Source organism: Aythya fuligula, chromosome 7 (genome assembly GCF_009819795.1).
Source record: "Aythya fuligula isolate bAytFul2 chromosome 7, bAytFul2.pri, whole genome shotgun sequence".
NCBI lineage: Eukaryota > Metazoa > Chordata > Aves > Anseriformes > Anatidae > Aythya > Aythya fuligula.
In genome coordinates, this window is record NC_045565.1 from 30,428,444 (window position 1) to 30,450,398 (window position 21,955).

Here is a 21,955-nt window from a genome sequence, read left to right on the forward strand (position 1 = left end):
GAAACTGCCTTCTTATCCATACATGTGAGTTGGACTTATGTTGAGGAGTAGATAGACCTGACGTACTAGATGTACAGTGTCCCCGCTTGCTCTTACTAAGTTGTTTCCTGACATAGTCTTACAGCTACCAAGATCGAGAACACTCAGCGATGAATGATACAGATGAAGACTAACTTGGTACAGAGACACAGCAACAATTAGCAGGCTGTCTCGTGTGGTTAACAGCTTAGCAAAGACAAAGACAGAGGGGATTTGGAGTTCAGGAAGGGAATATCATTAAAGGAATTGCACTTTATTGCAATAAAGTTGCAATGATGCAAGATGGCACTTTCTTATCCTCACAAAATGAGGTTTACCATCCCAAAGTGTCAGAAGCATGAAGTGTTTTACCCCATTCTGCTGACCAACAGTTAGGTCACACTAATTTTGAATGCTGGTCTGATTCCAGGAAAAACTGTTAGTGAACTGTAGTGAATAATAAAGACATGAACTTCCTTCACTGACAGGTCAAAAAACTATATAAATGAAGTGAGCAGTGGAAGTGTCACCTACCTGTTGCCTTGTATAGCTCCTTAAGATGTCCTTCAGGGAGCCTGATCTGATGGACAGTCATATCCACTGTTCCTCCTCCACTGTCAACAACAATGTACCGGTCTCCTGGTTTGACAAAGGAATAGGCAAATGACATTTACATTAATATTATCACAACAACATACTGCAACGAAAACTTCTCAGGGGCATAATAAAAATAAGAGATAATGACTTGTGGAAAGTTATGACTGTCTACACTGAAAACTTGATATTTATTAGCAGCAATTGATAACAAATACAAAATTTGAGTGTCAAAAGCCATTGGCTTAGCACAGATGAAAATTGGATATTAGTGGAATTGCTCGTGCTGCTGATGTACATTCTAGGGGGTTACCAAATTTATACTACAGTGTATTTACAAAATCTATTCTGAGGAAATATTCTTGTTGTATTTTAAAACCTTGGTTACTTTCTGCCATCTCCTGAAAAAAACTCTTTTTTGTTAGAGGATACAGAACTGCAGCTCAGCCTTAGCAACTCAGAGCCACACATGCACTTCTGTTTGCTTCTTTTCCTATTTATAATCATTCATAGAACAATGCAGCACACAGCAGATTTGTGGGAAACACAATGTTTGCCTGCAATATAAAACCCGTGAGAGCAGAGTTTATTCAAGAAAGGACACTACCTTCTTCCAGTTCGGACCAGATCTCTCCTATGACATTTTCCACCAAAAAGGTGCGACTCTGTCGATTACGACGGACGTGTTCCTTAGCTAGTCATTGACAGAGAGAAAATTACTGAGTATAAGAAAGCAGGAAGAAGTTGATATAATATGCTGTAGAAAACAAGTACAAGTATGTTGATAGATCTCTATGTATCACTTCTTAAAACAAACAGAAAAAGAAATACTGCATTAGAATTAGGAACATTAAAGCATTGCTCCTAGAAAGAAGGAAAAAAAAAAAACATTTTTTGGATTTTCTTTTCTTCCTTGATACACATTGGATTAGAAAAAATGACCTAGTATGAAAGCCACAGACAAGCCCTTTTTCATAATCCTTTATTTTACTTGGCATAGGACATGCCAGGCTTGGGCGCACACTCAACCAGCAGGCGGCAGCCCTGCTCCGCCACTAGCTGTTCCTCACAGCAAAAAGCCAGCATTTACAGGGCGACAGATTTGGGGTGCTCCGGCAAAAACGTCTCGGGAGCCTTTCAGGACATCTGCCTGTCTCAAAGCAAGCATCTGAAAACACTGCTTCACAGGTTCAGAACTTCTCACAGTGATCATCAAGCCGGACCCTCCAGTAACTCAGGCAGATGACAGATCAGGAGACCAGTAACTTTCAACCTTTACTTAAAGAAATCCTGGGTTTATGTGACAGCCTGCAAAGCACTGCCATTCTTCTATAAGCAACCCAATTACGTTTTGTCCTAATAACTAAGATTTGGCCTATTATAAACATATACAGGACACTTGCACAGCATTTTTAAAATATATAGCAATTAAAAATAACACATAGTCTGTAATATTATAACAATAAAAAAACTCACAAGACTTAATTTCTACTTAGGCATTTAAAGATGCAAACAACGAGAAAGTGGAATAGTGAGAGCCTTTGCTATTATACTTCTTAAACAACCTGTGCAACTGGATGATCAAAAAAATCATTTCCTGTGTCACTTCCATTCAAAGGCACTTCCATAAAATACTACAGAGGAACCGAGATATCCTGTAATATACGAAGACATCATTCTTTCTGAAAATAACACAGGCAAATCACTGACTGCATTTTGCTTCTAATTTCTACAGTGCCTATCATCAGGAAGAGACCAGCGGCTTCCACCCATGCCCACTTCACGAAGATCCTATGATGCAGGCAAGCTGTTAGCCTCATGGTACTGACTTACCAGCTCACACCAGCAGCTTAAATGACAAAGGATTGAAAGACAGAACAAGCAATATGTCCAAGCAATGGACACAGAGCCCACAGAAGTCAATGGGAGTCCTTTCATTCCCTTCTGTGGGCTAAAAGTGAACACAAGAGCCAGTCTTTAGCTACAACTGAAGTAAAGTTATCCTGGCTACTGTGAACAGTAAAATTTTTGTTTTGGCTTCGCAGCAATAATACAGTCCTTGGAGAACTTCTCTCTGTTTATATTTAAAGGGCTTTTCTCCTTAAGCTGTTCTCAGCTTGTCTTGGGTACCTGCCATGCCTTTATGAAATTTTAATTCTAACCCCAAATTAATTCACTCCAAACTTTGTTTTCATTAATTTTGACACGAAACCTTTCTGATCCCCAATAGCTTTTACCTTACAAAGTCAAGAAAGAGAATGGTACCCATTAGCAGAAACCCACGATCTGCCAGATTCTGTCCAGCTTCAAAACCTTAACCAAACAAGCTTTTTTTTTTTTTTTTTGATTATTTATTTTTTGGAGACAAATCCCCATGTAGCAAGCAAGTTCATGGAACTGGACTAGTTCAGAAGGAGAACAAGGGGGAGAACATGTGGGGCCCCTGAAGGGATTGTGCCCTGTGCCCGGCACAGGCCCCCATAACACTGAACACATCTGACAAGCGCTAGCTGGGAGAGGCAAGGCATGAGAAAACAGGGTAATGACTTGGCCTAAGAAAAAAGGCAATCTGGTAAGTACAGGAATAGGTTTACTGGCACAGTTTTCCATGTATTGTTTTGACCTAGTAAATACGATAAAATGCAAATTATTCTGAAAAATTCCTTCTGGGATAGATTGACACACTGGCATTTGTATCAGTGCAACTGTTACAATTCATGCAGACAGAAAATATGCTATGCTAACACGACACCACATTGTTTCATTATTGTCTTTTTTTTTTCCCCCTTCCAATCTTAGACAGGATACTATGCCCCAAAATCTTTGTAAATCAATCTTCAAACACTGATATGAGTAACAGATCACAGGTCAATAAATCAAAATTTCCGTATCTATTTTCACTTCTACACAAGTAGATAAATTCATTGCTGTATTCCAGTACTGTGTGTTCTGCTGAGTGTTGGAAGTACTTAATGGTATTTCATAAAGATGATATCATAAAGCATCTGCCAAAACTCTGGAAGAACACCTCAGACTAAAAGTCTCAGTGAGATCCAGTAATTTAACATTGCTTCAATAGTGCAGCTAATTGAACACATAATTGTTTCCAACAAAGTTAAATAAAAATAATCCAATGTGAAGTATTACTTTTTATTAAGGCAGAAAATACTGATGTGAAAATGCTACGCCTCTCCTAACCTCCCTCAACATCCCAGTATAGGCAAGGCAGTGAAGCTACCTGCATGCTAAAATCCAAGCATGTGCAAACACGTCTGCTGGATCAATGTCTGAACTTGCCTAATTACCCTAAACAGCAAATTAGCCTATATAAAGCAAAGTGATGCTAGCCTGATACATTTCAAAACAGCAGAGACAACAAGACATGGTTAGAAAACAGCCCTCATGGACAAAGCAAACATAGATGTAAGAAACTAAGAAGTGAGTTAATAGAAGTAGTACCCTGTGTAAATCCAGTTCCAATTGTGTCACTCGGGCTATAGCCATTGACAGGCGCCCTACTACTCAGGTCTATCATCTGGTGAAGGCGAAGCTTTCGGCAGTAGATAGAGGCAGCCTCGGGTTCCAGGGCAATGATCAGCTGCTCGGGGTTTTCAGGAGTTGCCATTCCTGCCTGCGAGAGAGAATTGATCAGAGAAGAGGGCTGGAAATCCCGTAACCTACAGCAAGTGAACAAGCATTTCCCCACTCATGATTTCAGTCAGGTCAGCCCTCCAAGTTCAACGCACAAAGAAGCTGCTGCTGTTCCCTAAAAGTCTTGAGCTGGGACTCGTCCTGCCCACAACGTATAGCCACAACTCACAGGCTCTAACAGGGAAGGAGGCATGCACTTACCATGCTGGCTAACTGAGCAGCTGTGTGCCTGACAGGAAGAAAGGAAGAAAGGCATCCTGAAACCTGGGCTGAAGGGCCTAAAACCTAATCAACACATGAATCTGCCTGCTAAGAGGGGCCCCAGCCTCCTTCAAGAAATAATACCTTTGACCTCTCTTCCCCATGATATTTTAAGTATGTCTTCCTTCATGTCCCAGAAGATTTAAGATATATATAGTCCTTGCCAAAGCAGACACGGACCTTCCCCCCACCATGTAGATTATAGGAATATGTGATATCCTTTGCCAGTAATGCATATATAGGCTTAAAATCATTTTTCTGTTCCAAAACATATTTTAAGTACATTCCTTGTTATAACAGCTCCAAAATGCTGTTTTCAAGGAATCAGAATAGAATAGGGCAAGTTCCCTAAAAAACTAATGAGAAGAAGCCTAAAAGCACTCTTAACTAATGTTTGCCATCCTTTCTGTTTGCTTTCTGGATTTTCAGTCTTCAGACAAAGATTTTCCAAGAAGCCACAGCTTCTCACATAACCACATCACTCCCAGAGCTGTGCTTAGAGAACAGCAGCAAAAAGCAGTTGGCAGAATTGTATTTTCATTTCTTTTCTCCTGCACTTCATATGAATTTCTGTTAAAAGATTATCATATCTTTCAACTCTTTCTGTCCAACTTTTGCTTTGGATGCTGTTGTTTATCAGTTAAATGCCTGATTACTAAAGCAAGCTAGCAAACAAATACACGTATAAGTATTTTTCTGATTCCATCGTCAGTTTTCCAGCAAACCTTCATTTCAACTTATACACATGCACTATGGTTACTTCAGAGCATCCCCAAAGAAGGCAGGATCACATGGGAAGTCTGTTAGCTTGGACTGGACTTCCGTTTCCTTTGTACACCTACACTGGGGGCTCTGCTAATTGCTGGTCGGTTTATACCTGCAGCTAGAAACTCAGAGTAAAGCTTGGTCAAAAAGCAGCACTGAGGTAAAACTTGTAGACATAAAATTGTTCTTCACATGTACTTACTGACTCTTTTTTCCCTTTCCATTCCAATACTAAGAGAGATGCATTTTTATAGAAAGCATCTTCCTCGTTGATAACAAAAGAGAAAAAACTACAATGAATGAATTCAAAAATAAGACAGTAAGGGTTATAACAATGTGTGCTCGTGATTTGAAAAGCACACTCTGTGACTGGGATTATGGTCACTTTACACTCTTTATTGCTGCTAGGTAAAACCTTGTGCTTTGGTTACATCCACTGTAGTCAACAGCAAAAGCTGAAATTAGTGGAACTGCCTAGGAAGGAAAATACTGTGCAAATACAATAGAGTATCAAGCCTTGATATCTATGTGGCAAAACATATTGAAAAAAAATACTATATTGAAAAGAACACTTGCAACCAAACTCTCAAAATTTGGAAAATGCGGGTTTACAGCAGCCAGAGTAATCCTAACAAATATAAAAAGGCTAATAGTCAAGCAGAGGTCCAAGCCAGACTCCCCTGCCATCACACCACTTGAATGCAAGCATGTTTGCAGGCACAGGCTTATAGGTAAAGCTCTGGAGATGTACTGCAGATGAAGATTAAGCTCTTGGATTGTGCCTTGCTACAAGCCCAAGCTTTCCTCCAAGCAGTCCAGATGTACTAGGCACAAGCAGGGCTGGCTACATGCCAGCTCACTTCAACATCAGTTATCTCCAGATGAGCTCCTCTAAGCAAAAAACTTCAATCTGTAGCACTGGAAGGGGCACCACTCAAGATATGAATCAATTCTGGGTCATTCCTGACAGATGTTTATCTAAGCTGTTAAAAACTTCCAAGAATGTGCAGTCTGCTCACACGAACTACCCCAGTCCTTCACTGCTCTTGCCTTTGGAAAGTTTTGCCAGAAGTCTCATCTGAATCTTTCTTGCTGCAATTTTAAGGCCAGCAGTTCTTGCCTTATCCAACATGGGCATGGAGAACAAATAGTTCCTTGCTTCCCTCCTGCGGTTTTCACATATATAAAACCAATTACCATGTCCTGTGAGAGCTCTGAATCTCAGCAGCAAGTGTTTTTTAATAGCCAGCAACGTGGATGAAATCAGCATGCTCAGTGTACTCTGTGTACTGGCCATAGATTAGTAGCACAGACAAAGCAATTTTTAGTCTTGTGTCAAATGTGCAGTAAGAGAGATAACCACATTGTAAGGAAAAAAAATAGTTTGTTGCTAGGGGTATTAAAATCCAAAGGCTGCATCATAAAGCATTTGCAGAAGTGACAAGAACTGAGTTGCACACATCAGAAATGCACTGGTGTTTCCTAACTAAGAAGTAATTATATTAAATGTGAAGCCTTTTCTATGGGGGATTTTGTTATATATTTCTAAGACTGGTTCTGCTAAAAGAAAACAGTTAACTATTAATGATAACATTTGCTTCCTCCCCTCCTTCAGCAGTAGTCTGCACCATGAACTTTTCACATTGCAGCCTGCACGTCAGTAGGGGAAGGCAGTGACCTGCAGCTTGGACTCAGATCCATGTTCTCAGTCCTCCAAGTACAGCAGATGCTATTCTTGCTACTTTTTTTTGTCTAGATATTATTTTAACATATTCCAAGTATCTCCCGAGGAAAACATTCAACAGAAATGACAGTTTTTAACGGTTCAAAGCACAGGTGATCCTAATAGAATTTCATGAAGCCATTTTTTGTTGTAGTTAAAAAGCTTTCCTTACAGAGTCTGATGGGCCAGGTAGAAGTGAAGAATGCGCTATTTCCACTCAAAAAAAGACCATACCAAGATTTGTGTACAGTGCAGGGTACTAGGCATCCTGCATACATATTGTTATATGTAAATAAATATGCATACCCACATATAGAGAGACCAATTCTGATGTTATAAAATACATTGTATACGTGGTTTTTCTACATACATCAGCAGAGATAGCACATCACTGTATATATATATATATATATATATATATATATATACACATACATACACACAGAGCACAGAATGGGGGAAGGAGAGATGAGAAAGAAATGTGCACACACACACACACTGCTAGGGAGGAATGGAGAAATGCAACCACTTGAATACAAGCACCAAGAAGATGAAGGCATATGAGGCTGTATCTGTCTCATCGCTACAGCTGAGGGGAAAGGGATGGGAGGAAAACTGTGCAGAGAAAGAGCACTGAAAACAGCAGGCAGTCAACACAAAGAAATGGTGATGCATTCACTACAAATCTTAACTGTAAAAGTTTGGGAATTTCCTATCTTTTCCTTTTGTTCCTTTCCACCTGCCTCACTGCATGCCCATGCCCACTGCTGTCCAAGTTCTGCTGCAAGTAAGAGCAGATTTATAAGTTAACAGGCTTGATCAGGATAGATCTAAGCAATATCTCAGGATTTAACATTACACAGATTATTCTGGCAGTGGGACTGATGTATTACAAAGTTTTGCCTATGGCAGCTTTCTGTAGGCTCTGTAACAGACCCACGTCCTGCCTGTACTCTGATAAGGAAATCTTCTCCCTCGCTAGCAGTATAAACCCAACCATCACTTATGAAACGTGAAGGAAGCTGACAGCAGTTTTCCCAAAAACAGCAAAAGTGAGAAACCCACCATGGAAATACAAAAATCCTGTTAGCATCAGAAAGTTCTTAAAAATTTTTCCAGAAGGTTGCTGCAATTTATATACATCTGCAAGAAGCAAAGAAGAAGATAAAAAGAAATGGTGCCCCAAGCTCTCTGTCTGAGCACTAGGATTTCATACTTGGACAGAGGGACTTCCAGACTTTTACTTACTCTGGCATAAACAGGTCTCTGAGCTGGTGCTAGTGCACTGCTGTTCATTTGCCAAGATGCATCATCGCCAGCAAACCTCAGAATGCTTCAAAGCCTCAAGTACTGGGGCATGCACAACTCTGCCATCCAGACACAGGTGAATTCCTAACTTGGCACGCTAGCTCTGCTACTGCTGCCAGAGATGTGTCACTGCACGAGAGCCATAGCTGACCACAGAGACATTCTTGATTCTCTGCGCAGAGCAGGGTGCCAAGTGTTAGCCTAGCTCAAATTAGCAAATACTGAGGTCTGGACTGTGACTCAGTATAGCAGTCTGAACATTTCCAGAGAGCGAAATTACATACATTCAGTGTGCAGAATTATCATTACTACAGATTAAAAGATGGTATTTCTAAAACCCAGCCCTGTATGCCATGATGCCCAATGAAAAACAGCAATTCATCATTTTTTATTTTCGTAAATACTGTAATTCGTGTGGCCTTAAAGGCAGTGTTATAGTAGAATATTCCATGTAGTTTGAGCCTTTTTAAAAGGTGCAATGAAAGCCATGAGGTAGGGCTAAATGAAAAGCTCTGAAAGCCACCATAATCAGAAGCATCAACATTTAGTGTTTAATATTTTCTGCCTAGCAGAAGGCTGCTGTTCACTGCACTCTATTAGGCTACACTTACGCAGAGGTGACCATAGAATGAGTATGTAAGGAAACATCTCAGAATGAATCACAGAATGGTTTGGGTTGGAAGGGACCTCACTGACCACTGCAACCCCCCTGCCATGGCAGGGACACCTCCCACCAGACCTGGGTGCTCAAAGCCCCATCCAGCCTGGCCTTCAACACTCCCAGAGATAGGGCATCCACAAATACACGGTCACAGACAAGGTACACAGCACATGTACTATTACTTCTCTTTCACACTACTGAAAATTAGTTAGTTAGATTCTTAGTTAGGTTATAAAGTGAAGATTTTTTTTCCCCTCAAAGGAATATATTAGACATCCTTTTACATTAGATACATTAGGCATCCTTTTACAGGCAAACAAGGAAAAAAAAAGAATATCCGACCATTATGATCCGTAACAAAAAGAATATACCTTACATAAGAGTTCTTAAAAGAACTGACACTAACATCCTAATCAGTGGGGAAAACAAAAAAAAAAAAAACAAAAAACCACTGCGTACAGAAAATAGTACTCCATCTGTTGAGTTTAAGATGCTGATTTATTAATAGAATAATATGTTAACTGGAGTCAGTCCCATCCATTTTGTATTCATCTTTATTGCCTTGAGATTCACCTGCCTGGAAATCCTCTCTCCCTCTCTCTCTCATGTGTATCCATTTCCTCTTTACTCATAAAGCTTTAGAGCCAAACTCTGAATACTAAAACTTCTGAAATGTCACTGCTGACTGATGAGAGGGCTGAGAGGCTCTCAGCTCACACTGCGCCTTTTCCATTGTCAGACAGCGTATAAGCTTGCTTTTCTGTACACACCAGCCCACTTTCAATCATTTCTGAAGCTTCTACCCTTCCGTCGAGTTTGTGTGGTAGCACAGGCAGGCCCACGCACTCACACAGCACGGATGCACGGACCCAGCCTGCCTGGGGAACCAGAGCATCAGAAAGGGCCAAACGTGCAGAACAAAAGCACAGAGCACAACAGCAGTGATAAACATCCTGCACTGTCTTCTGCTGACTTCCCAGAATTTTTTCTTCATCTAAAAGGGATGTATCTGAGTTAAGCTAAACAAAAAGTAGACTTTTTGGTCCCTGATCTGTATGGAGGTTTACAGCACAGCTGTCAAACCCCTCTGAAGCTGGGGTCAGATCCGAGGCTGCTACTCTTGCAGATCTGACACTGGATGGACAAGAATGCATGACCCCAAATTCTAAGCAAGACCTTAAACATTATCCAAAAACTTGGGTTTTGAGCTTTTCTAGACACAGACAGCTGAATACACATTTCTAGAATCCCACCAGTACCACTGTCTTCAGAGCTGGAGTCCCCACTCTGACCAAACTACCTGTCTTTCGAAGCACCAAGCTGCTCAGCCTGGAATATATCTATGGCATTTTAACAACTATAGGTACATTGGAAAAAACATCATGTTAAGGACCAAATTACAGGTCCCAAAGTGGATCCATGCTAGTTTTCACCAGAAGAGTCTTAACTTGTTCATCTCTGAAATGCACAGCACTGCCTTGATTATGTTCTGCAGCATGGGAGGTGGGGGAGATGGAAGTATGAAATGATAAAAATAGAAAGAAAGGATGCATTTTACTGCACACATACAGGACTAGATTTGCATGGTTCTTGAGCCAGAATGGTGAACATATGCAGAAAAGCCTCAAATGGTTGAAATGTGTCCATAGGTAATATAAAATCAGAAGCATCATTATGGCAAAAAGCAGTGCAAACGTGTATTAACCTCAGCAAAGCCTGTGAAAAAAGGCTCAAACTTTAAAAGAGAAATGGTTAAGAGTCTGCATGGCTTGCTCATAGCTTGGCTCTGGCCAGTGGTAGGTCCCTTTTGGAGCAGCTGGAGCTGGCTCTGCTCTGACCCGGGGCAGCTGCTGGGCTCTGCTCACTGTGGCCACCCCTGCAGCCCCCTGATACCAAAGCCTTGCCATATAAACCCAATACAGAGCAAACATTTATTTCTTCATGTGCCAGCTAGCATGTACAAAAGCTGCAGGGACAGGTACATCCCAGCTCCATGGAGGTATGCCTTCAGTGCTGACACTGATTTCAGAAGCTCGTGCTACCCCAGCCTTGGGTCCTTGTTCAGCTTTCAGCCTTCCACCACGTACTTTATTCTAATCACTTTTGAAGCAGCCCTGTAGACTAGATGAGTGTAACAATCAATTCTTCTGGGTGGAAGAAAGAATATTTCCAACCCATTATATCACTAAAGCCATAGTTGTAGGCCTTAGAGACAAATTTTAGAAGTTGGATCCCATGAAATAACTCTGTAAAGATAATGTGGTTCATTAGGCAACGAAGCCCTGCAGGACAACATCATTCAGCCAGAAAAACAGAAGCTGTGAATTAGCATCAACATTTTTGTAGTTTGCAAGATATTTATTATAATTAGTAACAATAGGAAAGCCATGACTGCAAGTTAAGCATCATGCAGCCTGCATGCAGAAAGTACTGTGTGACTGAATCTAGGCAACACAAAACAGCAGTTGGAAATTAAGAGCCCTGTGAAATTTACACTGTTTAAACTAATCAGTTCATTGTGTTAACAGGTTCATGATAAAACCAGCCACTTAGTGCCTCAGTAAGTGAGCTCTTCTCTAATCCTCCTCCTTTTTCACCAGCTAACACTTTTTTCAGTTCTGTAGCATCAAACTGGGATGTCACAAATAAATGACTGAGATCTAATTACACAGGCAGAGCATGCCAGGACAGAAGATGAACAACACTGGAAAAGAGTCTCAGCTTTATCGCTGAGAGGCTTGTACGGGGGAGCTGGGTCAGCAGGCAGTAGGTTAGGGGATGTCACTAAGTTGTGTCAAAAGCACAGTTCATCCAATTTTGCTGGATCTTTAGCCTTTATACATAATAAGCCTTCACCAAAAAAGGGTGTGAAAGTCCCTACACCATCACATACACCAGTGCTCTGCTGTTAGTCTTCAGAACAATGAGAATACAGCAGGACAATAAGTAACTTGTGAATAAACACAGCAGAGCAAGGACATGCAGCCCTAGTAGCTCAGACAACTTATCTGCTCAAAGACAGATTCTTAAAATTGCTCAACAGAGGAAAGAGGATGTTCAAATGCACCCAGATTCCTCTTAGGGACCGCAGCAGAGTGAAGAGACTGAGTTTTCCAAAGGCAGGAGGAAGAGCTGCTGGGGGCTCCGCTCCCTTGGAAAGTTCATCCTCAGGATTTAAGAGCCTAGATGAAAACTGAGAAACAACTTCTTTTTTCCTCTCTCTTTTTTAAATACTGTCGACACTGGTGGTGGTTGATCCTACAAAGATCTGATATTTACAATGTCAGAGATAGTTGATGCTTTACAGAACCAAGACCTTTTTGCTTTCACTTCAACGTCATTTGCTATACATGCATATGTATGTACAAAAATGCATATATTTTCACTCTACTGTCTGTTGACCTAAAACTAGGTTTGTAGAACAGGCTGTCCTTTGTCCTAGTCTAATCTGGTGCCACTGATAATATTTTACAGTTCACAAGTGAAAATATAACGAATAATTATCACGCTACAGAATTCTTTCTGAGTCGGCTTCCCCATCTGCATAGTTAAGTGCCAGGACAGAGATATTAATCTCTTGGTGAGAAAACTGCTTGAGAGAGCATAAGTGAAATCTCAGGTTATGGTGAAAATATTAGAAACTTCACTTTGCAGAAAAAAAGAAGTACAAATTATGACAGATGACAAACCTAAAAGCCAATCAGTTCAATGGAGGGGGCACAAAACTATAAATTAAGAGACTCCTGGAATAGTTTTCATTTATTCACTTTGCACTAGCATAAGTGAGTAAGTAATATGAAAGACACAAAAAGACAAACCTGTGTAATTTGGCCTTTAAATGGTCCTTTGGATTTTGGGATTCTACTGAGACCTCTCTTCCTTTCTGCCTCGATGAAGCAGAAACTGTTACTATATATTTATACAAATTTCCCTTGCTTTTAAAATACCAAAGCGTAGGCTTCTCAGTGCTTTATGCCTTCCTAGTGCCCGCCTATACAAGAAGCTCTTGCACAGCAGCTAATCCACAGAAAATTCACAGCCTTCCTACAGCCTTCACTTCAAGGGTAGAACTCACAAGCTATGAACTCCTGTGAAGGAATTTTTACAGTGAAATCCTCTATTCTGCTGGAAATCAGGGCAGATAAGGTACCTCACACTTGCACACTTAAAACAGGTTTAACACTTATAATGGGTTTGGTGAACATTGCCAAATGATATAAATTAACAAGCTTGTGCATGGGTATGTTTGTTGAAGGGATAAGAGGCTTAGATTAGTGTTTATTTCTGATTACTTAGGTTTGTGATGGAAGACACTCTTGGATAACCAACTTCAAAAAGTTGAGATGAAAATATATAATCACTGTGTGAACTATTATTGTTGTTCTCAATGCCAAAGAAACCACTGGAATCACTTACAGCCCTCAATTAAAACAAACTGAGAAATAACAATGAAGCACGTATTCACAATTACTAATTTCCATGAGTAATGACTACAGAATGAACTCTGTAAAGGTTGTAAAATGAGCACTTTTGGACCCATCAGTTCAAGAGAAACGTGGAGAAGCTGGAGAGGGTTCAAAGAGGGCTCCTAAGAGAACACGTTCTGTAAAGAGAGACTTTAGGAGCTGGGTTTGTTTAGTCTGGTGAAGAGGAGGTCAAGGAGCAGCCTAATAGCTGCCTGCAACTGTTTGAAGGGCATTTAGAGATAGCCTAACAAAACTTTTCTCAACAGCAATATAGTGCAACTTGCAAAGTTCTAACTGCGTATTCCAAAAAGCCCTTTTCACTACGAAGGTGATGCCACGTTGGAACAGTTACCCAGAGAGGCATCTATGTCCGAGGAGATTTTCTAAAACTTGCCTAAACAAAGCAACTGCTGACCTGCTGTTGGCAGTATCCCTGCTTCAAGTGAAAGTCAGACTAGATGATCTCCAAACACTTCCAATGAATGCTTCTATGATTCCAAAATGGTGCAGATATTATGCACTGAGAAAGACCAACACTGCTGGTCTGAGTGTTTCCCAAAGACCTACACCCTTTTTCATTTCTTGTCTTTGTGAATGCTGCATCAAACCCCTGCCCGTATCCCTGAGTGAAAGCCTTCTGGATCTGACAGTACGACAGCAGAATCAGACTCACTGTAACAAGCCCACAATTATTCAGGACCTCACAGAGTTCTGTACGAAGTTCAGTCATCTTTGCAATTAGAGAGTCTCCTGGGATCAAAAGGAAACATTCCTTGCACTATGCTTTTTTTATATGAAGGCTGCACTTTTTATGTCTGAAAACATAAAAAACACAGCTGTCCTAAGAGGTCCTGAAGCCTTAAACCACAGCCATTTTAAGACCATTTTAAAAAATGATTTAATACAGAGAAAACTATCAATTCAATGCATTGAGAATGCAGAAGTTGAGTTTAAAAGACTAATACAATTTAACCCCCCAAAATTCTACCTCAGTCCAGAGTCTTGTCAGGGAGGGAAATTCAATTTCTAATTAATTCATTTTCTTATATTTTGTTGTAGAGGACATATGGTCTTGTTCTTAAAAGCATAAGAAAACAATTGAGCTTCAAGATTTGTATTGTATTCATATTTATATATTTATATATATATATATATCGCTTCACAGAATCACAGAAGCTTCCCATATAGCATTTTACAAATAATTCAGGCCAAATTTGGTGAAACAATCCACTAAAGTAAACATATCAATTTCTGAGTATCCAGCTCAATATTCAAGCACAGGTTTAGAACGGAGCTATTACTGAATTTGTTGGAATGGCAGGTGCTGGGACTCTAAAACATCAAGGCTGGCTATCCATCATACACACACCAGATCATGCTACTTAGCAAGCTGTTTTGGACCAAAGCAGAATCCATCTGATATTTCATTTCTGTTTACTAAATTATTAATAAAGCTAATCCTATGGTAGGAAGTAAAGTACAGCCTGTAATGCTGGTCCCTCATACCAGCTGTTCAGAAACCATGGCATTATCTCACTCTGAAAAGCAAGAAGATAAATGTGGCACCTGGAACTGTAATGAAGCGTGACTTTTACTTTCAGCATGCTCTTTGAATAATGAATTTTGTGAGGTAGTATTGGCTACAGTCAGAACTTCTGAATTTCTGTGGTCACTGATCAGATGCAGCAATTTGCTACAGATGGCTAGGCTGTTTTACTCTGATAGATGCCTTTGCTAAGCATGGTCAGACTGCCTCGATTTATCTTGCTTGGGGTTTTTGTTACCTGGCCATGAGTAGAACTTGTCTGGATGCCTTACCTGTGGATGCCTTACCTATACTTTATATCATATACCTTACTTTTACAGTTTATTACATGTGCAAACTGAACTTGGAATTCTTTGGGCCTGTAAGCACTGTTAGATTCCACTGTCAAAACCCTTACTTATCAGGCCTTCGGAACTTTGCATAATTATTTCCCTTTTTTCACTTATAAAACAATAAAATGCACTAAATATAGGATATAATACAAGCCTTCTCCAAGGAAGAAATTTCACAGATTTCAAGAGATTTTACAGGAGACTAGTCCTTAGGTCTCAGTGTTCTGCTCTGGCAAAGGTGAGAGATGGAAATCAAAGAGATAAAAGCAGAGAGAAGTGTGTATATTGCACCTGTGGGAGGGTCTGGGAAGAGGGCCAGGAGAAACTGCCACTGTTTTACCCCCTCAGTCTTTGACTCCTCTCTTTCCCCACAGCTTTATCTCCTGAAAAATCCTCCAAAGCCTGTATGATTCCCCTACAGCTTTAGGAGGTGAGGAGGTGACTATGCTGCTGCAGCATGTTTACTCAGAGCCAAATCTGCAACAAGCCCAGAGAACACAAATGAGGAACAAGGGAAGGTGGAGAGTCACGAACTTTTACACAAGTTTGCAGACAGACTCTCAACAAGAAACTCTAAGAAACTTTCAGACCCTGTGGGGCTAAAAAGACTGAAGGAGATGAAGCAGTTCTAAGGCCCTGCAGAATTTATGTTTACATCTAGGTATATACGATAAAGGTACTACTTGCTCTACCCTTGCTCTGCCCTTGCTCTTCACCACCTCCAATTCAGTCATTCCACAACAAATGCAACAAAGCTCGACTCTTCTAACATGCACCTACTCCAGCAAACTCATGAGCTTGGGCTCAGATCTGCACCAGCCAGTCACTGGAAGCGTGATTGCTCTCTGAAAGCTCACATCTATTTTCAATAGATTGTGCAGAGATGGCTGCCACACCTCCCAGCAGCACATAAGCGCACTCAAAACTTCAGACATGCTATTCTTAATGCTTTTTGATGCAGCCACAAAGCATGTACCCCTGTCATAAGCCTCCTGCTTTCCTTTTCTTCCACTGCACTGGAATCTGCTTCACTAGAAGGAGGTACAACACCTTCAGTGGGTACAGAGGAAATATTCTGGCTGCCTTTTACCAACTGCTGGGAGTAGCAGCGTGAAAATTCAGGTGCCAGTTTGTACTCCATGGCAGACTGCAGAGTCAATTGCCCCGAATCTCTCCCAATTAAAAAGATTGCACTGTCCTTATTAAGGCAGAAAGTGAGGGCATGCACATTCACAGCAACGGGATCTGTTCTTCACTGCCCTTAGAAATGCCCACTGAAAATGAATTTCTAGAAGCAGCTACTTCCCAGACAGAAATAAAGTTGGAGAAATACTACCTTTTCTTTATGACATGATGACAGGATTACTTCTTTTGCTATCTTAAATCCAAAAACGTCCTCCTGTAATTACACTTTGCTTTTCTAGGAAGGAGCTCAGTAGTTTGTTTAAAGGACACTCAGGGGTTTTAAGTGGGCCAGATGAATCCAAGAGCAGATGTCCAAGTGCAGTGGTTTGGAAATGAATGGGCAGGCTTTGAGGAAGTAAATCACATTTGGTTTCAGAAGTCTAGGCCTGTTCTATACCTGAATTTAGGGTAAGATTCCAATCTGCACATAAATCTACCTCTAAAGTGTCTGTGAAGCGATATTTTAGCAGATTTAAACTCAGATATTTATACTAACCTCAGCACCAGCACCAGCACCTCAGCACCAGCACCAGCACCAGCACGTAATCTATGTAATCCTAGGCAGCAGACACAATTTTCTACATGGAAGAATCCTGGTTTTCTTCCAAAGTAAGGAATGATAGCAAGCCTCTGAAACCAGCCATATATTTCTTTACACAGCAGGCTACACAACCTCTCTGATGTTGTGCCCTTGCCCTTCCATTCCTCCAAAATTTTCACTGGTATCAGGCCAACAAATAAATCCAAATTGGTGTTACTGCAAGTGACCCACACATCACTGAACAACAACTTGCTGAGGTGGGGGCTGCACAAAGGTACATGGGACCATAGTGGCACCATGTCCATACGTCCATACGTCCACCAGGGTGATGCTGCAGCCTGCCCCCAAATGATTGTTGCAAAGACCACATTTATTTATGCCATAAATGAAAGCACACCTCCAAGTGGCATCATCAAGATTTTTTTGCTGCACTACATTGTATTCCCCAAGGTGCAGAGAACATTAGTTGCAAGTTTTATGACTAGCATGCATTAGAAAAATGGAGTCATTAAATTCTCATAAGCTTTTCAAATTTTCATGTTATGTTATTGCAGAAACGCTTTTTGTACCGCAGGCATGCATTGGTTACCACAACAGGGAAACCCAACTCCTCCTGCTTAAGTATCTTTGTAGTGTTTTATGTCGTCTGTCTCCCTTGCTCAAAATAACCTATTTTTAGGTCTTTATGGCTCAGGCTGATTTTATTAAAGAGACACAAATGGCCCTCACTGAGAGCAGTTTTGCCAAGAAATTCTATGCTAACTATAGCTTTCTGTAGTGGCATCTTATTTACCTTGGGCTTTCCGATATTACCTTAGTATTTTTCACCACAGTTTCCACATTCAGCTTCTATTTCTTTTCTCTGTCTTGTAGTGCAATACTGGCACCGAAGATGTCTTTTAGACCGATCACTTATCCTCCTTCACTGTCTTTTCTATGAACTTAGTATAAATAATCCTACCCATTTATTTTAGACCAAGTCCGCACTGATTTACATTTATTTGCAGACTTCGAGCACTCCCCTACTAACCTGCTGATTGTAACTTAAAGCCTTTTGACTGGAAACTCCCATCTAGGACAGCCTTTCCTGCAGATGGAGGAGAGACTCTGGTTTCCCACTATTTCCATCAGTTTCAGTGTCCTTCCAGAAAATTTGTAAGATCCTGAGAAACATGTTCCCCTGCTGTAACATTGACCTTTCTTCACACAGCTGAGGAGATTCTACCTCATAAGGACAACTGCTAGAGGAGAGGGTCTGCATATTATGTATCTCAAGAAAGATACAACTTCATGTGGCAGGCACAGATCCATCTACCCACTTGGACCCAGAGTGCTAGGAAAACCTCCTATTTTACTTGCTTAGCAAAATAAAAAGAAAACCTGCAAAAATTCCAACTTGTGACTCAGAAGTGGCAAAGAAAAAATTTACAGAACTGGATTAGCAGATGGTTTTGTCAACTGCCTGTGCCTTCATGTGGACCTGGCTGGGTAATTAAAATGTGTAAACTGAGATCAATTAGTACACATTTCCCACTGTGCTGAGCTCCCACTGTGTAGATTTGCACTCCTTGATTAATCATAGCTACAAGATGCAGAATCCTTCCAAACATACCCCTTCATAAACATTTTAATCCGTACGATTAAGGAGATCTTAATACTGCAAAAATGAAATCATAGGCTCCAGAGAACTTCAGAAGCTAGAAGGACTCAGGACTTTTGATACATTAGCATACTTCTGCCTCCACTAAATGCTGTTTTAAAGAACTCGCCAGCTTCCCAGTGCTACTTATACCTGTACACCATTGGCTTTTCATGCAGTTTATAGCAAGGATAAACTACAAAAATATATTCTGTCCCTAGACACGGAAACAAACTTCGGATGCAAAAGCTTTACATCCCAAAAACCACAATGCTTAAAGAAGCTTAGCTTAATTTCACGTTGCTTCACAGACACTAAACAGGTTAAGTCCCTCTAGCTGTCTTTTTAGATCAAATGAAGAGGGGAAATGACCGAACTGTGGGAGCACATCCAAGCTCACAGCCTACATTTTAAAGCACCTTTGGGTCACCAGGTTTTTCCCTCAGCATCACTCACTGGTGTCTGTAGGTCGGGCCTACAAGGCAGGCTGCTTCTCTCCATTGCACTGAGGGGCGGTTTAGGTAGCAGATGCTGGCAAGGAGCCCGGTGCTACTTCAGGAATCCGTAAATAGCCCGGCACAGGGCCGTTGCTCCCACTACCATCTCCATATATGGTGGAAATGGGACCTAAACTCATTTTTCTTGCTGTTCGTACAAAAATCCTGACAGGGCAGCTTGGCGCAGCTGCTGCTTCTAGGTCAACATTATCAGAGGTTTCTCAAAGCACAGCACATCTCGCACCACTGGATAAGCAGAACTGCACTAAGTGACAGCAGAGATACCACTAATGCATTTTACTGTCCTTTAATTAACACCACTCATTCCTCAGTTATATTATTACTTTACACCGTTACAGCTCTCATTAAATGCAACTGGACTCCATGGGAAGTGTCTGTATTTGTCCTGACATCTCCATTGTCTGCAGCTTCCTGCCTCTCAGAAAGTCCCTTTCAGAGGACAGCACACACGGCAATACAAGCTAGGAGGGCCATAAGTATTTTAACACCTTTCTTCTCTCCCCCCCCCTAAAATGAAAGAAAAATCAATGCCTTCCAAAAGGTAGCTTCATTTCTGTTAGAAACATTTGACGACAGAAGAAACATGCACATCTGAGACAACAGAGGGAGGAAAAGAAAAAAAAAAAAAAAAAAAAAAGCTTGCTATTTTTATTACAGTCTGCAGAGATTTACAAAACACAGAGCCCGTGTAGGTAGCTCCAAGTGAGCCCTTCTAAGCCAGTCTCATTTCATCTGGAAGACATGGCTTACTTGCTCCTCCTAACTGATTTCAAGACAGATAGAATCTAAAACATCCCTTTTTCAAAAAAATAATACTGTAGATAAGAATAAATGGTAAGCTTCAGTATACAGGAACACTGGGTCACACTGAAGTTTAGCCCAAAACATCACCTTGGAAATATTCCAAATATCCAGAAGTGACATTTCACAGGACAATCTAAAAACTGTTTTCTGCATTAAGGCTTATCAAAGACATTTGGATGTTGGTTAAATTCTAACATTTGAGGACTTTCACCCTTTGCATAAAATGTTGTGACAGGCTGGGATATCCTTCACAGTCCTTTAACTATCAGTTCTTGGAGAAGTGTTCAGCACCCAACCTCTTTTCATTCCTGACAGTGACTTCTACATTCTCATCACTTAGAGGAAAAAATGTTGCCTTTAATAGCACTGGGTTTCCTGCTATTTTTACCAGAAAAAAAAAAAAAAAGTTAGAAGTTGTGTACAGAAACGAATGTTACAGAGAACACTGATTGGAGATTACAACATAAGATGTTTCTGGATAACATCTAGCACGTTTCCTTTTTAAGCTTAATAGCAGCGGTCTTTTCTATAACTGGTTTCTCAGTTCTCACACAGGCTTTCCAGGTGTGCTGTCACATTCATTGTTCTCAATCTATTCTTGTTCAGAATCCTTTTATCCTTTATGTTATCCTTTTGAAGCAACATCAGTCATACGCACACTATCCAAGTGAGGCTGTACTATTTATTTACAGGAAAAAGGCGTTGCAGTATTCTCCATATTGCTCACTGTTCCCATTCTTCATCATAAGATCTTGCTTTGTAGATGGAGGGACAGGTGTTTTTGGAGAGAGAGGGTTTTGTTTGTTTTTCCCCCTGCAACATCTCTTTTTGATACGATACAATTCATTCAAAGCTCTGTAAGGCAACATGGCTATTTAAATGCTACATTCCACAGTACTTCACATTTTTATTGGCAAGGAGTTTCATATGTCATCACGTTACCCTTTTACCAAACATGTTTATTTTTCTCTGAACACTCCTACAGAGCAGACTAGTCCTGATCTCTGCAATGTAAGCCCAGAAAACAATGTATTAAATAATTCTCATCATGCTCATTCCATGATGAAACTAATGTGAAAATATTAATAAATATTCAGTGTAAGAGCCAGTCAAGGAAAATCCCTAGAATTCCAGGCTCACGTGCTTAATCCTATAACTTGGACTTCTGTCTGTTTATTTATACAAGCTTACCATGCAAATATTTTATTTGCTCTTTGTAATTGGAATATAAATCTACGTCTGAGCTCTAGAACTGCATTTCAAAAGCAACAGTTCATATTAAGAGGAAAAAAAAAAAACTATAATATCTCTAAGTAGACCAGCTGACTGATATTTGTAAGGTTACAGGTATTTGAGGCAAGCTTACGAAAAAGCACTCTTTCCCTTTCATTTGGTCTGTCCTGAATGCATTTCGTATATCATGTTTTACTTTCCTACCCTTACAGCTTCTGCATTCACACAGTCCTGTCAAACTCCAAACTCGTCCTTAAAACTTTATTTCTATTGGCATGTTCAAGAAATTCCAGCCTCCATATTCTGCTCCACACTTACTGTGACCAAAGAATTTGTATTGAAACACGAGCTGGAAGAATGCCTTTGCTAAAAAGAAAGGGTCTGCCAAGAATATTGGATCTTGTGTTCCTCTGATAAACAATCTACAGTGCCTGAATTTCATTTGAAAAAGAGACTGAAAGTGCTGCTTATAGCAATACATTAAGACAACGAAGTGCTCTTAAGACAACAAACTACTCACATCTACCAACATTCAATGGGTTTCTACAAAAACAGTACCGAATACTTTCAGTTCCATCTTCCCATAAGTCGGCACTCCTCTCCCCCTCCCCCAGTAATACAAAACTAACACTGAATTTTCTTGTGTCAGTTTGACCTCAGATAACACAGAGGCGGGATCCTGGTTTTGCGTCCACATTCATACACAACTC

The 21,955-nt window shown here is 40.5% G+C and overlaps 1 protein-coding gene across 1 annotated transcript in view; it reads right to left on the reverse strand.

The window, feature by feature from the left end:
- The window catches only part of HSPA12A (heat shock protein family A (Hsp70) member 12A), a 60,201-nt gene that overhangs the window by 8,426 nt on the left and 29,820 nt on the right, over positions 1-21,955 (reverse strand). Inside the window, exons 7-9 of the mRNA XM_032191261.1 lie at positions 4,072-4,243; positions 1,220-1,306; positions 553-657 (exon numbers count right to left, since the gene is read on the reverse strand). Coding sequence (XP_032047152.1) covers positions 553-657; positions 1,220-1,306; positions 4,072-4,243 — 364 coding nt within the window. The remainder of the gene's footprint in view (positions 1-552; positions 658-1,219; positions 1,307-4,071; positions 4,244-21,955) is intronic.